Source organism: Synchiropus splendidus, chromosome 2 (assembly GCF_027744825.2).
Source record: "Synchiropus splendidus isolate RoL2022-P1 chromosome 2, RoL_Sspl_1.0, whole genome shotgun sequence".
Classification (NCBI taxonomy): domain Eukaryota; kingdom Metazoa; phylum Chordata; class Actinopteri; order Syngnathiformes; family Callionymidae; genus Synchiropus; species Synchiropus splendidus.
The window spans coordinates 23,702,843-23,721,634 of record NC_071335.1 but is presented as its reverse complement, the minus strand read 5'-3'; the positions used below and the strand labels follow the sequence as shown (position 1 = coordinate 23,721,634).

Below are 18,792 nucleotides of genomic sequence, written 5' to 3'. Positions count from 1 at the left end.
ATGTAAAGGCAGCCGGTGATGCAATTCCACCGGACAAACCAGCGAGGCTACGGCCCCTAATTCATGTGGTGGGTGCAGCATCATAACAATAAGCTATAGGATCTGTCAGAGCGTCTCGCTGCTGTTTTTATTGGAGCGATGGGAGGTCTCTGCCTGCCTCCCCCGTCTGTGTGGCGGTAATGAAAGTTACAGCACGTTCACGGCCAGCCAAAGGTTGGTCCTGCCTAATGAAAACAGATGAAGCAGAGATAAAGTGTTTGCCGACATTAAGGGACTCATTCATCACCGTTAGCCCCCCCCCCCCCCCCCCCCCCCCCCGGCTACAGAGCACCTTGGTGTGGCTGCTCTCATAGCCGCGGCCTTGCAGCGCGTCTTCTCAAGTGTCCGTATCGGCGAAAGATTTTATCGGTTGGTGGATATGAGCGATATCTTTAAATGATCTTGTTGCGTGTTTTCAGCCCATAAATCGAGAGAATGAGGTGCCTGAAGGAGCAAACTGGATCAGGATCAACGCGGATAATGGACTCCAAAACAAGAGCTTTTTTTTTGTTGACTGATGTCACGCGTGTGCCACATGGTTTGCGCGGCTCTGTGGGTTTCCATCCCAGGATCAGGTTGGGAGGGCTCCGTCCCCGCGCAGTGACCTGTGCCAGCGGTTCAACGGTGGTCCCGCTCAGTTTCAGGGCCAGGTTCTGGGCCCGCTGCTCATCCTGCCAGTGTATTAATGAATCTTTTGGGCTGTGTTTAAAGCTGCTTAATTAAGTGGAGAGCGGCGCCGGGGGCAGCGCGCGGCCGCTCCACTGACCTCCCCACGAGTGCAAGTGTTGATTAGGAAGTGAAGAGACACGCCGGCACTGCAGGGGACGCTTATTGATCCAGAGGGTGGAAAAAAAGCTGGTTTGGATTTGCCGATTGGAATTTCTCCCCACGAAGCCGTTTGTCTTCGCTGAATAAATAACTCAATTCCTGCGTCGACAGTTTGGCAAAAGTGTCGGGCCAGCGAGGAATTTCAGTGATGAGAGCGAGCGGCGGAGTTTTCCCTCTTCCCAATAATAGCCCTTCACCCTCCACCCCAGCTGTCTGCACAGTGTCGACCTTTCAACACCACCTTGCAAAAGTTGGCCGCGGCGGATCGATAGCGTGTTAGCTTTTTGTTTGTAGGTTCAGGCTGCCTTGGCTTTATTACAGCTGCTGGAAGTCATGGGGGAGTCGTGCGCGGCTTTGTGAAAGAAGAGCTACCTCTTGTTTGCCAAAAGTGTAATCCCGCCGTGACCCGCCGTGACCCCGCCCTAAGAGGAAAGCAGCTTAGACAGAAGTGCACGTCTGTGGGAAGCTCCCAGCTGCCTGTCTCGCCTTCACACAGCGTCCACCTCATTCCTTGCCTGATTCCTTTTATTGCGCCGCATAGCTCACATTCTGGAGTTTACCTCGCTTTTATTCCCTCTCTCCTCCTTTCGACGTTCAGCTTCTGCTGACGTCCCTCTGCCTCGCCTCCATCCTGCAGCCTGAGAGGGAGCTTCTGCTAAGTGGAGGCAGATCTCTTCTTCTCCGCTCAGTCAGTAAAAATAAACACAGAGGCCCAAACACAGACGGCCTTCTGCACGGGGGGCGGGGGGGGGAAGAAATATGAAGACAAGAATGACCTCTGGAATCGATTTGGCATAGGTTTGAAGCCAAAGTTGGAATTGCACACAAAAATGCTCGGCGGAGACGACTTGTTGACTTGAAGTCCTGGTGGATTATTTGGGTTCGGCATTCCACACAGCCGCTCGGCGAGCACGTCACCCTCCGAAGCCTATGTTGACTGGGACACGCGTGGTGGGGGGTGCATATTTACATGTTTGGTGCCCGGGGCCACGGCATCACTCTCCTGCTGCGCCTGTTCCCCACTCTCAGGGGTGAGACATCACTCGGGGGGAGGGGGGGGGGGTCAGCAGCAATCTGAATCAGGAAGCACCGCAGGGGGTGTTTGAGAACGATGGGGCGGGGTGTGGATTACCAGCCAGTCTCTGGGTCTGTCATATCCGAACTTTAAGGCAGGTCTGAATCAGCAGGGGACAGGGACAAAGCGTGGCCCCCCTGCTGGTGTCTGCCTCAAATATACAGTTAGTCCACTCCAACAAGATGGCAGACACATTAACACAGGAAGGGGAGGAGACGGGCAGTGGAAGAGCGCCACCACTTAGCTGCAATAGTCTGCCTGAAATGCACATAAGCCGCTTGCCACGACTGTTACCGCGGCAGTAGCCACTTGCTAACGCTAAAAGAAGCCACACCATGAATCTGGATGGAATCAGTTGACATGGCAGCATGGTGGGCATCTTGAACTTGGATCCTTCGCCATTATATTCGCTAACACCTTGTTGTGTCAAAGTCATGAGCGACGCAAAACGCTCACATTTGCACACAAATATTGCAGCCCAGGGTCCAGATCCGGACATGAACGATTCCGAATCCATTCAAGTGCCCAAATTCCGATGATGGAAATGCGTGATAGACGGAACTACTAAGCAGTGTGTACATGTTTAGCACTTGAAATACTCTTGGCTTTTAGCAAATGAAACATACATTGTTAAAGCTTTATTTAGGCTAAAAACGGACCCTAGTTTTTTTTACAAGGTCCTTATTTACCGTCATGCTGTTCCAGACGCACAGATGATCACAACTTTCACTGCCACAAAATGAGGCATTTTTGACGGCAACAATCAACAAAAGTCTCAGGTCGATTCATGAGCCTAAGAAGCCTAAGAATGATGTTAGGTCCTGTCCCAGTTCCCACCCCAAACACTTGTGTTCGCCCCTAACACTGGGTTTTACGCATCACATGTGAGTGTAGTGTGTCTCAATACTCCTAAGTACAAGGCCACTTGCTGTTCATCACTTGAAAAGATCCCTTCAAAGTGAGGCTCGGAACTGACTTGAAACCAAGTGGGACAGATTCCCGGGACACCAAAGTGTGAATTGAAGAACAATCCTTAAAAACGATGGGGCAACCGGGACATTCTAGTGACGAGGACTGTTTGTGTACTTTCTCCTCGTATCACACGTCAGTGACCTACAGGGTCGACCGTGTCCGACAACATTAACAACACAACAATAACGAGTGTGTAGTTATTTCTTCTGCGCTAACAACAGTCGGCTAGCATCCAGGCTAACGCTAACGTCGACCTACCTCTAACTGATGTACCACCAGCCAGCTTTGGCTCCGCCCATTTCTCCTCTGTTGGTTCACCAAGCGAAGACTATCAGTACTGGAGCTGGCGTTTCCAAAACGTCCCCACCACTTGATATACAGTAAACAAAACACACCACGGCAGCCAATGACGCGTGGCGCAAGTAAAGCGTAACCTCACCAAGTGCTGTCCCAAGTCAGTCACTTCTAGGGTGAGAAATGGGACTGGACATTGATCTACATGTGTGTCCTGTGGTAGCCTGGCATCCTGTTTTGGGCGTCCCCAACCTCTCGTCCCGAGTCGTTGGGACACTCTTCAGCTTTTCACAACTCCATCAGTGAATAAGTAGAAGAGATGGACAAAAAACAATTGGTATATTGCGAGACGAAAGGGCCAAACTACGACTCCAACAAGCCTCCAATGGAAAAGCCTCAGTTCCTCCTGCCTTGGTTTCATTTACCAGTAACGGAAGTACTGTTTTTATCTCGCAGCTACGACTCTACCACAGTGTTACAGTGCAACTAATCCGAACAAAGCCACGTTTTTCAGTGTTGTCACGTTCACATGTGACCGTTTGCTTTCATCAGAAGAAAAACAATGGCGTCGTCCGGAACAAACACGCTGAGAGAGAGGAGCCCAGGTCAAGCCCAGACTAATCGCACAGCTTATTCCTCCGGACGGTGTAATGATGTAGAACGCTGGTCTCCAGCTGACCCTGAAAATCTGCTGCACAGATATCTGCTCCAGAGACCAATTAGGTAAACGTTGGTGCTGCAACACAGCGGCCGATAAACGCCATGAAATAGTGGCGAACAGCGGCACTAACGGAGACGAGAGGAGCCGCTCTCACTGGACGTGAGCTCCGTTTCCTCTCCGCGCTAAAGATGATTTGCAGGGAAGGTTCAGGCGCAACCTGCTTAACGCTCCCAATTCCTCCCAATTATCTCCTGCACTTGAGCTTCATAATGATTTCCACCATTTCATTAGCTCTAACCGAATTCCTGTCTTCAATCAATTAAAGCAAACGCCGCGCACTCATCCATCTTCCAATCCAGACGTCGGGAATCCCTCCATCCATCTCATTTAGGAAGAGCGCGGGTCAAACAAATGAACAGAAAGTGCATCCAGCCGTGTCCTTTCATCTTCACCGCCGTCGCTAACCTTTTCATCTTGGTTTTCCTTCCGACTTTGGGTTTCACGGAGTAAAGCACCATGATAGTGATAAGTTATCGTACACGATATAGCGGCAAAAACAATTTCTGCGATGAGAATTCTGCGTATCACGATAAATTCGATAAATATGCAGCACTGCATTGGACTTGAATACATGAACAGGACAAGACCGCGACGGCGCGCCGCGCTCTCCAGCTCCGCAGCGTTTGACAGTTGTGGAGAGTGTCGTGGACTTTGGTTCACGATCGTAGCTTTAAACTTATTTTCAGTCCAGGGAACCTTTGATAATGACACTGGTCGACTGAGTCTCTGGGTGTGTGTTGGTGGAGTGGTCCTCATAGGTTCTCTGACGCGGTCGACTGCCTTGGTTCACATCGACACATGCAGGTCTCCTGCTGCGCTGGTGAAAATACTTGGATATTGGACAGAGCTCCACTCCACTAGCGGCGGCGTCCACCTTCGCGTCTCCATTAGGGTTCACTGATCATGGACACACTCTCACAGGCAGCGCTAATGCTACGACCCGGCATCAGTTAGGGACCATCAACAAATTCTAAAGCTGTCAAAGTATGAGTGAAATCTTAGGGGAGAGAATTGTGAAAAGGTTTTTCGTCACACAAGACAAAGGACTGTTGGTATCATGATTTGGAGAATAGAATATGACTAAATGATCTTTTCTTCACATGATTTCTAACATTTCTTCAATAGCATCGAGGAAATGATCCATACTTCAAGTCAACTGTTCAGAGACATGAGACACAGCAGACAGACGGCTCAATTTAACCCCTAAATAAAGCTGGCAGAGCAGTCTGTCAGACACCAGCGGCTTCTACCAGAGACCTGAAACATTGAGTTTCTCATCTCTACACTTAGTTCACTATTATATTGAAACATAAACAAATAATGATGTTGGAGACAAACTCCAAACAGTTTCAACAGAGACGGCAACACATGGAATAGAATGAAAATCGTATCGTCGTCGTGCCATGATCATTTTTTTGTGTGCACATGGCCTCTCCCTAGTTCGGAGTGACGGCGACCAATAAACCCTCGATAGTTGCGACTACATATCTACGCTGCTGGAGCTGCTTCTCTTCTGTGAAGCTCCCCATCACTCATTCATGGTCCTTCTGGGTGGCTTCACACATCCTCATTCAAGAGTCAGCCTTTTTTTTTGAGAGAGAGATGAGTGTGCATTCCCTGGCACCTATTTCAAAAGCGCTCCCCCTGGAGTGGTCGGGGAGCGACTATCACAACAATTACACTGACAGCTCTTTTCTAAAGTGCACTTGATTTATTTGATTTAGCAAAGATTAATGGGCCTCCCTCACAGCAGGAACATCACACACTTGCTCCGACACACACAAAAGGTGTACACCAACATGCATAATGGAACGACGGAAGATTTATCCACACGCAGAAATGTATGGGCTCGCAAATCATCCGGCCGTGTCCCTGCTCCTCCACCTCCTCCTCGGCCTGTTTGTGTTTTAATTCTGGTCATACATTAGCTTTAAAAGGATGATTACATTTGGTGATAAAAAAAAAGAAAAAAAAAGGCAGACCATCTGGGAAGTCCGGGACTGCCAGCTCAGAAACTAGAAGGGCACTTGCAGAGCGCGAGACCTTCTGCCAAGGCCAAGTACGGACGTCTTTGTTGCGATGATAATCAGATCTGCCCTTAAATTCAAATCGGAAGTTGCAGACAACTAAGTTACTGTTAGCTAGATCTTGAATTCATACGTCTTTGTCGCCAAAATATTCAGAATAAACGGCTTGGTACGTTTAAATCAAACAGGCAGTTGAACCTGTTGAGTGGTTTTGTGAAGCTCATGTTAGTTATGAACATCAAACCACTCCTCATTTTTAACCAGTCTTTATAAGATGACGTTTTTATTTTCGGAGCAATATTGACGTTGCCGTCACAGCAGCTACTGAACCACTTCATCCATGAGTGACCCTGAGCGAGAGTGGCCAGGGAAAGTCGCGTAAACTGATATTTACTTAAAAAAAAAAACAGCTGTGCTTGACAGCCGATTTGAAACTCAAGAATCTGGTTACATTTGAACAGCGTCTCTCAATGAATGGTCAGCTTCTTCCAACCTCCCGGCCGAGGAAACAAAACCGACATACAGCAAAACGATCCAAAAGACTCGGCGCTATACATCAACAGCTGCCACCACCCAACATGCCAATAAGACCCAAGTCTGTCTGGCTGGACGACAGTTGCTAGGCCAGTGGTCCAGGACGGTCCAGAGCGGCTGGCACTGCTGTCCGCCCATCTGCCCGAGTTGACACGTTCGCTCCCACGCCACTTGTCCGGGAGGACGAAATGTGCCACGGTGTTCTGGCACGGCTCCCCCGAATGTCAGCGCGGCATGACAAACCCATGCTGGCCCGCTGGCCCTGACAGGCGTGGCGGTGTGGGGTTCTGCCCTGGACATCGCCGCTTGCCAGGAACATGTCGGTGAACAACAGCCGCTGATCAACTACCAGTGTGCGGCCGTCTTGTTCCGAGCTTGTCCGGGGGTAAAAGGATAACCGGATGACAAAGAACGTCCGTCAGCTTAGAGACGTGGACGCCGCACCCCGAGGGACGAGTCGCCGTCCGACTACCTCAGAGCCGCTGGTGAGAGACGGAGCAAGCTTTCAGCTTTTTCTGCAGATGGTCTTGGAGGTGCTGAGAGGGTTGAGAGTTGGCCTGCTCTGTCCAGCAGCCCCCTCAGGGCAGCAACTGCAAGTGGTCATTACCACAGAGAGCTGCTCTTGCCAGCTAATGGAGAGTCTCGCGCTGCTGGTTAACAGCATCAGACCCAACAGGAGCTACCGACTGACAAGGCCAGAAACTACACGCTGTGAAAACGTACAATATCGACGCTGAGAATGAACCTAAAGATGTGGATCGACAAGAGCAAAACATTGTCGACTGTGGTTTACAATATATAATAACACAAGGCTTCACGTGCACGTCATCGCCCACCTTTTTTCTACGAACACAGCGCAGTTTTCATCCTGCTCAACGCCTTAATATGAGGTAACGCAAGGTGCCATCACCCTCAACAGCAGCCTCGGTAACGGTGACTTCCCATGATGCTCAGCAGCCCAGTGTGCTGTGCTGTTCATCTGACCGGCTGTGGAGGCGGAACCATGCTGTAGCGATCCACCACTGTGATTGGTTGAGTGGACTGCAAAGCATCATGGGAACTGCTTAGCTCACCGTAACTGAGTTTATTATCAACAGTGATGGGACCAATGCTGCTCTACGCGATGTGACGTCATGAACGGCAGCACTAGCAGCATATGCTGCTCTGTGACTCTTCAATATCACTAAATAACAATAGATATCGGCTGGTGCTATCAATCTAGCGCGTGTGAACTTCATCGCTGCAATACATTTTAAAAACTCAAGCCACAAGTCTGAATTTGTTGGGCTTCACTTCACTCGAGGAATTACATTTAAAAACAAAGAGGGTTTCTTGGCTTTCTCAGTCAAAAGGGTTAACAACCCCTGGGTTAGCATTTGACAACAAAGTCGTCGCATTTTATAATAATAGTTTGTAGTTCCATGTGCTTACGATATTTTCTTAAGCAGGAGTTTGGCGCCACATGTTAGCATTGAGTATTAAATTCAGGTGCACAGATACGGACAATAGCGGAACCTGTAACGGCGCGTTCATTTAGCTGCATCGCCATCTTTCGACACGGGTCTCTGTAACGTAGTTGAAGGCAGCATTTAAAGGCAGGTGTGTGTTTAAGTGTGTGTGTGTGGCGGACAGTAATGGCAGGCTAACCTTCCCGTTACCACCGAGAGTGGGCAGCTGAGTGCTACCCGTCACAACACGGAAGCTCTGAAGCCCTGGTCTCAGCGGGCAGCGTGACATGATGGGGACTGGCAACAGGGCAATGAGGGGTCAGGCGTGGCTGGAGAGGCAGGGGCAGGTGCGAGAGGCGGAAGCGCGAAGGTCTACGGAATCTTCCGAGTGTTGTCGGAGCGAGCCGCTATCTGCTCATGGGATCCAGACGCGTTCCATCGGTGCGGCCACGCGCCTCGGGGCGGCCCGATTCCCTCCCAAGGACTCGGCCGGCAATTAAAGTGCGGGATTAGCGGTGATTGCATTTTGTATCCTGAGGAGGCGCTGCCTGCCATCTCCAGCGCTCTCATTAACATGGCAGCCGTGAGCTGCGCCCAGCGCCGCCACCGGCCGTTAAAACATCATAAAGACATTATAAACCCTAATGTCTCGTACCTGGAGCAGGGAGGATTTTATCGTGGCTATTGTGAGGGGGAGAGGTTCCTGGGCGCTAACCCGTCCCTGACCAGACCCCGGCGTGTTTCCCATCAGCCACTGCGCAGCAGGAGCCCGAGCAGCTGGATTCCATTAATTGAGTGCTGGCAGCGCTCTGCTCCTGTGGCAGGGGTGAGTCACACTGGTGTGAGATTGGTCTCTCTCTCCCTCTCCCTGATATCATCTCCCAACCATAACTACAAATAATTATTCACTCAAATCCATTACCGGGGGTCAATCAAGTTCCCAAATCACTTCTAAAGTCCAATTACTGGTGCCGAGGCTCCACGCACGCCGTCCTGCAGATGAAGGCCTGGCCCACAGGCAGTCCAGAGACGTGCACGCGGCCGGCGTGAGCACGTGCGGGAGCGCGGCCCTCGCTCAGGTGGGTGCCCCCCCCCCCACACCCCCAGGGGCCTTCCAGCACCGCTGTCTTGAAGCCTTCAGCAGCTTCAATAGAATCAGCCCATGCAATGAGAGAAACTTCAGACCGACCAAAGCGCCACACACGCCGAGGTCTGCCATTACCATCCATCTCAGCGGCTGATATAATAGGACGCCGCGCCACGAGGGTCTTCCTTTTAAAGAGGCTGCAGTGACCCTTCAGAGCGACATAATGAGTGGAGTGTTACATCTTCAAGCACACTTTGTAGCAACTATCAAAGCCTATTAGCGCGCGGCTGGCGTTGTGGCCTTCCGTCTTAAGGAGTGGGTGTGGAGGGAAGGCTTCGCAGTCACTTATTAAAGCAGCTGCGTTTCCACCAGAGACGGAGGAGGCAAGACGGATGGGAGGTGTGAGGTTCTTAACGTGACAGCGCAAACAAGGCAGATGTTTCCTTGTCAAACCAATTCTCCTCAGTGGAATCCACTTTTTCCAAGGCTTTAAATTGTGGTGTCGCCTCTTTGCCTAGTCAGAATGTCCAGACAGATTCCCTGTCAGGAAGCTCCGCCTCCAGCCTGCTAGATCAACAGTCATGGATTCACTCGAATAGTTCCGCTACATACAAATCCTTTAGCGTGAAGTTTTCTCACAGAAAATCACTTGGTCAAGGAGATGAGCCTCAAGAGGACGGGGGACCTATAGGGTGGGGTCAACAAGGTCACAGATTGTGTCATGTCCGTTAAACTGTGGGTGTGTGAGTGAGGACGTTCCGAGATGTTTGGAGCTTGCTACCAAGGGAACGTCATCAGGACGGGGGTCAGTTGTTGCCAAGTCCAGCTGAGTTTGGATTTGAGTTCCCAAATCGATTTGACTGAATTCACAAGGGCTGGATTCCATTCTGTTTGGGAGGGACAGTTCAGTCTATGTACAACCACTTTGCTTACATTTGGAACAGATTCTTAAGGAACTAAAGCTGTAAATAGCAAAACTAAATAATAAATACTCATGTTTACATTTTGCTTGGAACACCAGGACGTTCTACATATGGTACCAAAAACATTAAATAATGAATTGAGACACTTTAAGCATTAATCCCAGGTCATGCCCAAGAAAATCGATGCTATGAACCCAGCCCTCATGCCAAGGCGGTTGCCTGAGCTATTCCAGGACGATGATGTTTGCCTATGATATAGTGATTTGGAGAGAGTAGGAAGGTGGTTGAGGTGAAGCTCAGGTGCCGAAGAGGAAGAGATGAATCAGGGGGGTGATAACAAGAAAATCCCAAGCAGCACAGAACAAATACCGGGAAGCACGTCACCAAGTATCAACCACCGATCGATTCCATCTCAGTCTGAAAGCCAGTGTCAGGTTTGGAACTCTGACTGACCTATCTCAGGCAAAAGCCCTCTCCCTTCAGGGAACGGTACCATCGCAGAATTATGACCCTGGATTAAAAGGTTTTAGAGCCCCTCAGACTCATCAGAGAACCAATCCGGTGCGAGAACAAAGCAGACAGTAAAAACTCTCTGGTGAACGACGTGCATTTTAAGACGGCCACTTTACAACGTGAAATCTATGAGGTATTGACACTGGGGGCAGTGTTTCATTTCGCTCAGAGCCAGGAAGCCATTCTGACTGCTGACACAAAAGGAAAGACTGTCAATATGTGCCCCTCCACGAAACACAGAACAACCTCATCAAAGAGCCAGTCTTTGTCCTCTGCTTACTTCCAACGGAGCCGCGCAAATGCCAAACACATGTGGATGGGCGCTGTGTTTTGGCTAAATTGGCCAAATACAATCCAGCAGCATGAGAGCTAATCTCGCTGAGTAAAACCGCATGCCGTTGTTTACACTTGAAACAACCGAGTTCGCTCGTGCACGAGTGCAGACGGACATGTTGTTCTCATGCGCCACACATTTACAGTGAGCGTGCGTGTGTGTGCGTGTGTGTCAGTGTGATGAAGTAGAAGGGTGTTACTGGAACCTCATGAAGCCATCTGCATTCGGGGAGCATTCTTGCTTGCTTATGAAGGCAGGGGCACATGAGAAGTGACCTGGGAAAGGATCCACGCGCTGAGCACGGCTGCACAGACGTGGACAAAACCGCGGACTTGACTTGCTCACAGCTAAACATGGCTCTCCTGAGAGGTGGAAGATGCTGGATTGAGTGCAGCTTGGCAACTAAAGGAGGCAGTTCTGAGAGTGACCCGGTTATCAGGGTCACACCGCTCGGCTGACTGAGATTAGGGAGACCTCTAGTGGCAGGCTGAGGGCATAACAGCACGACAACGTTTGTGATTTATTCAAAACATCTTTTAACCCACATAGTTTCTTGAAATTCACAGACACATTTTACCAAGAAACACTATGGCGATAAATAAGTTTGGGGGGAGAAAAAAAAAGCACCTCAACTTATCCAGTTTAAATCAGCAGCAGCGAGAATGTTTCCCGAACACTGAGGTGCTTATGAAACGAGGCACGGAAGCGTGTCCCTGAAATCTTGGCAACAATAATCGCAGTTCATTCACGGGGAAGATAAGAGGGTTATGTCATTCGACATTTGTGTTTTTAACTGCAGGAGCCTGACCTCCACAATGGTGCTTCACTGGAGTGTTTAGTTCTTTCAGCACCCTGAAGGGAAAAATGGGGGTGGTGAGAAAAAGAAGTCGATAACCCAGTAAACCGATTTGAGATCGAGGGGGAGACAAGACACCATGATCAACTTTATTATCAGATCCCATAAAGTCCGTGGATAAAAAAAGAAGACGTTGATAGGAAATGCTGTTTACACTTCAGGTGCCACCGTGTTAGAGGTTGAGAGTAGCAGCTTGTGACATCTGTCAGTCTTTCTCTTCTCCTTGAAATGACATCTTTGTCTGATGACGTAAAAGTTGAGCGGAAAATCATCCAGAAGCTCGTCGTTTTAAAATCGCTGTGTGTCCACCTGAAGACGACCTGGTCCCAACCCCGCTCTCCTCCATCCAAGAGAGAGAGCTACGCCGAGGAGACTAAGAAGGACTTCAAAAGCATATCAGAGGCCAGTCCCGGAGAGATGGAGCCCCTGGTCACCTTCTCCTCCAGGTGAGGCAGAGTTTCTCGGACGCTGGGGTGATTCTGAAAGTGGCTGAGAACATTCTCCTGGATTAAACTCCACATCCAGACTTTCTGCTGAGCCCTGCGCCGAGCCTGCAGCTCGCCGCTGGCTAGCATGGCGTCCCGGTATGACTCCATCTTTGCCCAGACTTCGGGGATGCCTTCACCACTGTGAGAGGAGGCACGGACCACCTGAGAGGTGAGGGGGGGTTGGGTGGGACATAATTGATGGAGCTATAAACACCTCAGTTATGTTCATCGTAGAATAAGTTCCATTTTTATATTAGCTTAATGGTGTTTTCAGTGTATTTATAGTGACGTTATTGCACACATTATTATATAATTGACGGAGCTATAAACACCTCAGTTATGTTCATCGTAGAATAAGTTCTGTTTTTATATTAGCTTAATGGTGTTTTCAGTGTATTTATAGTGACGTTATTGCACACAGCGGATGGGACAGAGCGTGACAGAAACACAGAGCCAAGAGCTCAAACAGGACCACATGAGGTGGGAGGTTTGCTGCCTTATCGCAGGGGATGAACGAAAAGACAGAGGCATGCGGGTGAGCAGGGACGTATGAAAAGACCTGGCCACAGTCGAGCACTGACCTGTTGCCTGCCTGTCTACTCGCACACTGACACAAACCTTGGGGTTCCAGGACTTTGTGGTTCTCCTCAGCAGCTTGAGTGCGCTGGTGTATTCAGCCTGGATCCTTCTGGCAGGAACCACCAAGTCCCCGTCAGACTTGGTCACCACCACCAGGTCGGCTCTTTCAATGATGCCGCGCTTGATACCCTGAAGAAACAAGCCACCATTGACCGTAATTTCCAGACTAGCTTGCGGCCTGAACCCTCCAGCTTATACAAGAACATGGCGATCACTGTCGTTTTATTGACCATAAAGCGCTCAAAATGCACTGTTTTCGCCTGCGTGTCCGCAACTCCGCCCACAGAGCCGATCTCCTGGAGGAGCGGAGACGAGAAGCAGCAGCTGAGACCGGCTGTGGTGTCAGAACTTGGGAGACACAGGTGAAAACAGCACATTTTGAGCACTTTAATGCCAATAAAAGATGTGAGGATTTGATGATTCAAGTTCAGAACATTGGCCAGTTTGGTCCATGAGTCAGTCTCCTTGCTGGAGCCTGTTTTCAAAACTAGTGGTCCCCATGCATTTCTAAGCCGTTTGCGATGATGTGGGAGCAGGAGAACACACCGTCTTCAGTCACATCAAACGAATGAAAGTGTTTTCTTAAACATCAGTAATCGAAAATAAGCTGTTCAGATTGATGGTTCCCATTGGGGGAAATTTACTTGCGTAAAATTGGAGACAATTTGAGTAATAGTCCTTGTATTGATCCTGTTCTGCAGTTGCCTTCTTTTAAGACTGACCTGCAGTTCATCGCCCCCAGCTGGTGGAATTAGCAGCACAAACATATCCACCATGTCAGCAACCGCAAACTCCGACTGGCCAACGCCTGAAATTGAGAGAAAAAAAAGATTATCAACAAAGTCCTCAATTTCCATGAAAGAACAAACAGTCGTTCAAGATGAAAAATCTAAAACATCCCCTGAGCCAAGCTGTGAAACACTGTAAGCATCTTTTTAGTTGTTATTCGAGGTCAACAATGTGTTCACTTTTCACACTTTTTTTTTTATTTTCATTTGAAGTTGTTCTCAAACGTCCAAAAGGTTTCTGCTCATTGCTCCCTGATATTGATGAAAAAATCGACAAAACAGACTATTTAAGAAACGTATAAAGTTATTGGTCGAGTTGTTCTCAAATTTGACAAGAAGACAGACAAAAATTCCACAATTTAACTGAGTTATTATAATTACAAAGGCAAATTCCAACATGATTCATTTCTTATTTTTCTTTTGTCATATGGCAAAAAGGCATCTCCTGGCTCAGACACAGTTTAAAACAATTACGCACACATTTTGAGATAGAAGCCAGTCTATCTACGAAGAATTCAGTGTCTGGTCTCATGAGGCATCAATTTTATACATAGTAATAAAGAAAATAATAATTTTCTCACTGACTACTCCTTATGCCATATAGATGTTATTAAAGGCTGCGGAAAGACGCTCAGGTGTGTCAGGAGAGAGAATATACATCAACAAGAACAAGCTCAATTCTCATCTTTCTCTGTCAAACACACAGCATCATCACCTCTCTGTTGCGCCATATTTTTATCAAAACCTATTCATATCATACGAGCAAAAATAAGGTGTAAAAAGGTGAGCAAATCCAAGTATCTCCACACGCATATCCAGATCATTAAAATTCCACCTTGATGAAGAAGTCAAAATGTCCTACCGACGGTTTCCACGAGCACAATGTCGTATCCCGCTCCCTCGCAGAGAACAATGGCCTCGTTGGTCGTCCGCGTGACTCCGCCAAGTGTCCCGGAGGTCGGCGACGGTCTGATGAAAGCGCTCATGTCCCGAGACAGTTCAGTCATTCGAGTCTTATCGCCCATTAGGGAGCCTGCCGCAAGAGGAATGTTCTCATTTACAGAAAAATGTAAATGGCGCCAACACAGCTGTTGATCACACAGAAGCTATAACATCCATTTATCGGCAAATGGCTCCCCAATTTCAAACAGATGTATTCAACGGCTTCATTGTCTCCATAAGTGTCACTCATGTCTGTCAGATGTTGAGGATCAGTGGCGCAGATGTTACCTCCAGTGGTGCAGGACGACGGGTCCACGGCCAGAACGGACACTTTGTGTCCTCGGCCTGTCAGCATCTTCCCCACCACCTCGATGAAGGACGACTTCCCTGCTCCTGGAGGACCAGACAGACCTGAGGAGAGGACAGGAAACCTTCATTTCATCACCTGCTTTGACCGTCTGTCTGCACGTGATAATGGAGAGACCTTTGTAAAAACCCTGGGAAGATCAATACGCAACACAGAACTGCAGCAAAATGAGCAACACTCTTTGTCAAATTCTTCAGTTGAGAGCTGAAACAGGCACATCTCTTTGGCCTTGGGGCTATCAACTGCTTTATCCGCCGTGAGATCTCATGAAATGACTCAAACAAAAAATATTATTCCCTACAGTTTTCCAATTTCAACTGATGTTATCTCCCCAGCTTCTAAAATGTGTCTTATTTTTATCAACTGCACTTGACCTTTGAAAAATATTGCTCACGATATGATGCCATTTCATTGAAGTGTGTTCACTAAACCGGAAACATTTGACATGATAGTGCCCAATTTTTAGGATGCGTTTTCAAGGCATATTTTCTCATGTATTTTTTGGAGGTGCTGAAAGGAAGTGAGCTGCTCTGTTTCATCACTGGCTGTGGATGCCACCACGGTGCTCTGTAGTCCACAGCCGAATGGCCTTCGCACCGCACCCACAGGAAAGAGATTAAATCCATCGCCCTGAGATTTCTGTTGCCGCGTTGATCGTCCCAACAGCGAGCCGGAAGAAGCTTTTAAATTCACAGCCCCCTTCATCCCTGAATAAACTCGAAAAGAGACGATCACTGGAGGATTTAAGGCAATGTTAAAAGACAGTTAAAGGAGGTCTGATGCCGGGTCGTAGCATTAGCGCTGCCTGTGAGAGTGTGTCCGCGATCAGTGAACCCTAATGGGGACGCGGAAGAGGACGCCGCCGCCAATACTGGAGTGGAGCTCCGTCCAATATCCAACTATTTTCAACAGGGTGTTTCACCGAGGAGCCAGCGCAGCAGGAGACCTGCATGTGTTGATGTGAACCAAGGCAGACGACCGCGTCAGAGAACCTATGAGGACCACTCCATCTAATAAAATAAACACACACCCAGAGACTCAGAGTCGACCAGTGTCATGATCAAAGGTTCCCTGGATTAAAAATAAGTTTAAAACTACGATTGTACCACCACACTCTCCACAACTGTTACATGCTGGTGTCGGCTGTCAAACACCACGGAGCTGGAGAGCGCGGCGTGCCGTCGCCGTCTCGTCATGTTCATGTATGCAGGTCCAATGCAGTGAGTGCCGCGTGATTATCAAATTTATCGTGAGATGCAGAATCGTCATGGTGGAGACTGTGTTTGGTGGTATATTGTGTACGGCAAGTTATCGCCCATCCCAAGTTTCAATGAATTGATGCAGGATGCAAACTTTACATGACAGATTGAAAGAACCTCCACCTCCAACAGGTGTCACCACAGGGTATGAACAGACCCACAGCATGAACACACACCTACTCTGAAGGCAACTGGCCTCCCTCCGTTCCGGCTCTCTTGCTCCCTCTTGTAGGCCAAAACCTTCTGTAGTAGCACCTGAGCGAGCTCCTTCTTCCTGGGATGCTGAGTCTCTACCAGGGTAATGGACTCGGCCAACGAAGCCCTCTGACCGCCGATTAACCCTTCATACAGTTTATTTAGAAGCCTCTGTTCCGGGGCACTGAGGTCCTGAATGTGGTGGTTGAGGGCCGTGCTGACAGTCCTCCCCTCGATCCTTGAATTCCGGCAACATGTCCTTGAAGCTGGAGTCACAGCAAGTGTTGAGAACAGGGTGGTCCTGTGGCATACGAGGGAGAATCGCAGCCGTCTCATCCTGTGGTACAAGTGCGGCATCTGTGGGAAGTGAAGCAACTCTCTAAATTAATCTGTAGGAAGTGAAGCGACTCTCTTAGTTCATCTGTAGGAAGTGAAGCCACTCTCTAAGTTCATCTGTAGGAAGTGAAGCGACTCTCTAAGTTCATCTGTAGGAAGTGAAGCGACTCTCTAAGTTCATCTGCAGGAAGTGAAGCGACTCTCTAAGTTCATCTGTAGGAAGTGAAGCGACTCTCTAAGTTCATCTGTAGGAAGTGAAGCGACTCTCTTAGTTCATCTGTAGGAAGTGAAGCGACTCTCTCAGTTCATCTGTAGGAAGTGAAGCGACTCTCTAAGTTCATCTGTAGGAAGTGAAGCGACTCTCTAAGTTCATCTGTGGGAAGTGAAGCGACTCTCTAAGTTCATCTGTAGGAAGTGAAGCGACTCTCTAAGTTCATCTGAAGGAAGTGAAGTGACTCTCTAAGTTCATCTGAAGGAAGTGAAGCGACTCTCTAAGTTCATCTGAAGGAAGTGAAGTGACTCTCTAAGTTCATCTGTAGGAAGTGAAGCGACTCTCTCAGTTCATCATGTGTAAAATTAATCAGAATCAGAATAGAATTTACGGACATGGTCAGTGGAGGTTCACCAACTAGGAAAGTGCTTCGATATAAAGTGCTGTTAATATATAAAAGAAAAGAAAAGAAACATAATAAAATAATAAATATAATCCCACCACGTGATGAATTTAAAATTATATATGATACAAAAAAGTGTCAGTTAAAATGAAAAGAAGGATTATTAGTTATTGAATTTTACAGCTTTAAATGTGGCAGTCCATAAAATAAAACTAAATAAAATAAAATAACAAAGGCTGATCACAATACATTTAAATAGTCTTAAATTTAAACTCCCAACTGTACAGTTTCCCAGTGGGTTTTCACATGAATAAATCATTGTAGGAGTTTGGGTTAATGTCCTCCAATTCCCACTCCAGAATTTTTTAATTTCCTCCCTCAATTCCAAGTCACACCCGGCCAGTTAAGTGAAGTTTACTGTAACAACTGAACACAAGCTCAAGCACCTGTGGGGGCTGAGGAGGTGAACATTGAACCTATAAATTAGCAAGAAAATCACTTTAAAATAGCATAACAAGTGGTGATGTTTAAGAGGGGTTGTTTTGGTTGTGCTTAATGTATATTTTAGCAACAATAGTGCAGGAAGAATTAAACGACTATACGCCATGAGAGCGAACAAATGTACACATTAAACAAATGAGGTAAACTTACCTTCCCTGTTCAGAGTCCCATGGTCTTAGGAGGACGTTAGGCTCTTGACAAGGGTCCGCGAACGCAGCACCAACGCATCACTTGCAGGTGAACCACTGACATGAATGACAGAGATGTTAAAAACGAGGAAGAAACTGACCCTGACCGCTGTAGAGACGCTTCTGATGGGTCCAACCTTCACTCGCTACACGAGCCGCAGCTCCACTCATCCACATCCGGTTCACGACCCCATGACGACTTCCGCTTTTGGTTGCAAAAAAAAAGAGCCTGCGTTTTTTTCTGTTATAAGTATAATGGAATGTGTTTTGACATACCGAAGCAAACAAATGAATTGTGATTTATATACAAAATAAAAAAATATATTTTTGGTAAGGTAAACAGCGCGGTTGTAGTAGAAAGCTTGCAACAGTAGATGGCAGCATAGAAATTATCAAACTGTTTTTTGTGGATTCCTTTCTATCTAGTAAGTATAAATCGCTTACATTGAGCTTTATTATATATCTATCTCTCTCTCTCTATATATATATATATATATATATATATTATTATTATTACTATTATATACTATTATAGACAGATATATAGATACATACAACAATAGCATATATATACTATTATTATTATATATCTCAGAAGTCCAGAATGGAGATATAGTCCTGGGTCCAGCTTCTGTTTCCACCTACATGGTTGACCCTGAACAACCTGGGATGGCAACAAGGCCACATTTTACAGCTGTCTAACACACCTAGAGCCATATCATAATTCACAATATGAAGTCATAAATTTGTGTTTTATTGCTGCCTTATCTTGATTATGACTTGAATTACACCTTATCATACCAGATGGTCTAAAAAAATCCCAT

The 18,792-nt window shown here is 47.6% G+C and overlaps 1 protein-coding gene across 2 annotated transcripts; it reads right to left on the bottom strand.

Moving 5' to 3' along the window:
* Window positions 1–4,460: 4,460 nt before the first annotated feature.
* mmaa (metabolism of cobalamin associated A) lies at window positions 4,461–18,141 on the bottom strand. 2 transcript variants are annotated; one of them, XM_053858092.1, is made up of 8 exons: window positions 18,106–18,141; window positions 17,931–18,025; window positions 16,311–16,686; window positions 14,797–14,919; window positions 14,429–14,599; window positions 13,501–13,586; window positions 12,758–12,907; window positions 4,461–12,301 (listed from the first exon to the last, which is right to left on the bottom strand). In XM_053858092.1, the coding sequence occupies exons 3-8, from the start codon at window positions 16,684–16,686 to the stop codon at window positions 12,011–12,013; spliced, it is 1,197 nt and encodes a 398-aa protein (XP_053714067.1). In that variant the 5' UTR covers window positions 17,931–18,025; window positions 18,106–18,141; the 3' UTR covers window positions 4,461–12,010. The 2 variants fall into 2 exon arrangements, with proteins under 2 accessions (XP_053714067.1, XP_053714066.1); XM_053858091.1 differs by having other exon boundaries at window positions 17,931–18,134.
* Window positions 18,142–18,792: the final 651 nt, after the last annotated feature.

What these genes read in the sequence shown, in the direction of transcription:
- mmaa (XM_053858092.1), bottom strand. Translation starts at nt 16,686, where the DNA reads ATGCCGCACTTGTACCACAGGATGAGACGGCTGCGATTCTCCCTCGTA. An exon ending in GTCGTCCTGCACCACTGGAG is followed by an intron (nt 14,600 to 14,796) that starts GTAACATCTGCG and finishes CTCTTGCGGCAG; the next exon opens with GCTCCCTAATGGGCGATAAG. An exon ending in CAAAGTCCTGGAACCCCAAG is followed by an intron (nt 12,302 to 12,757) that starts GTTTGTGTCAGT and finishes CTCACCTCTCAG; the next exon opens with GTGGTCCGTGCCTCCTCTCA.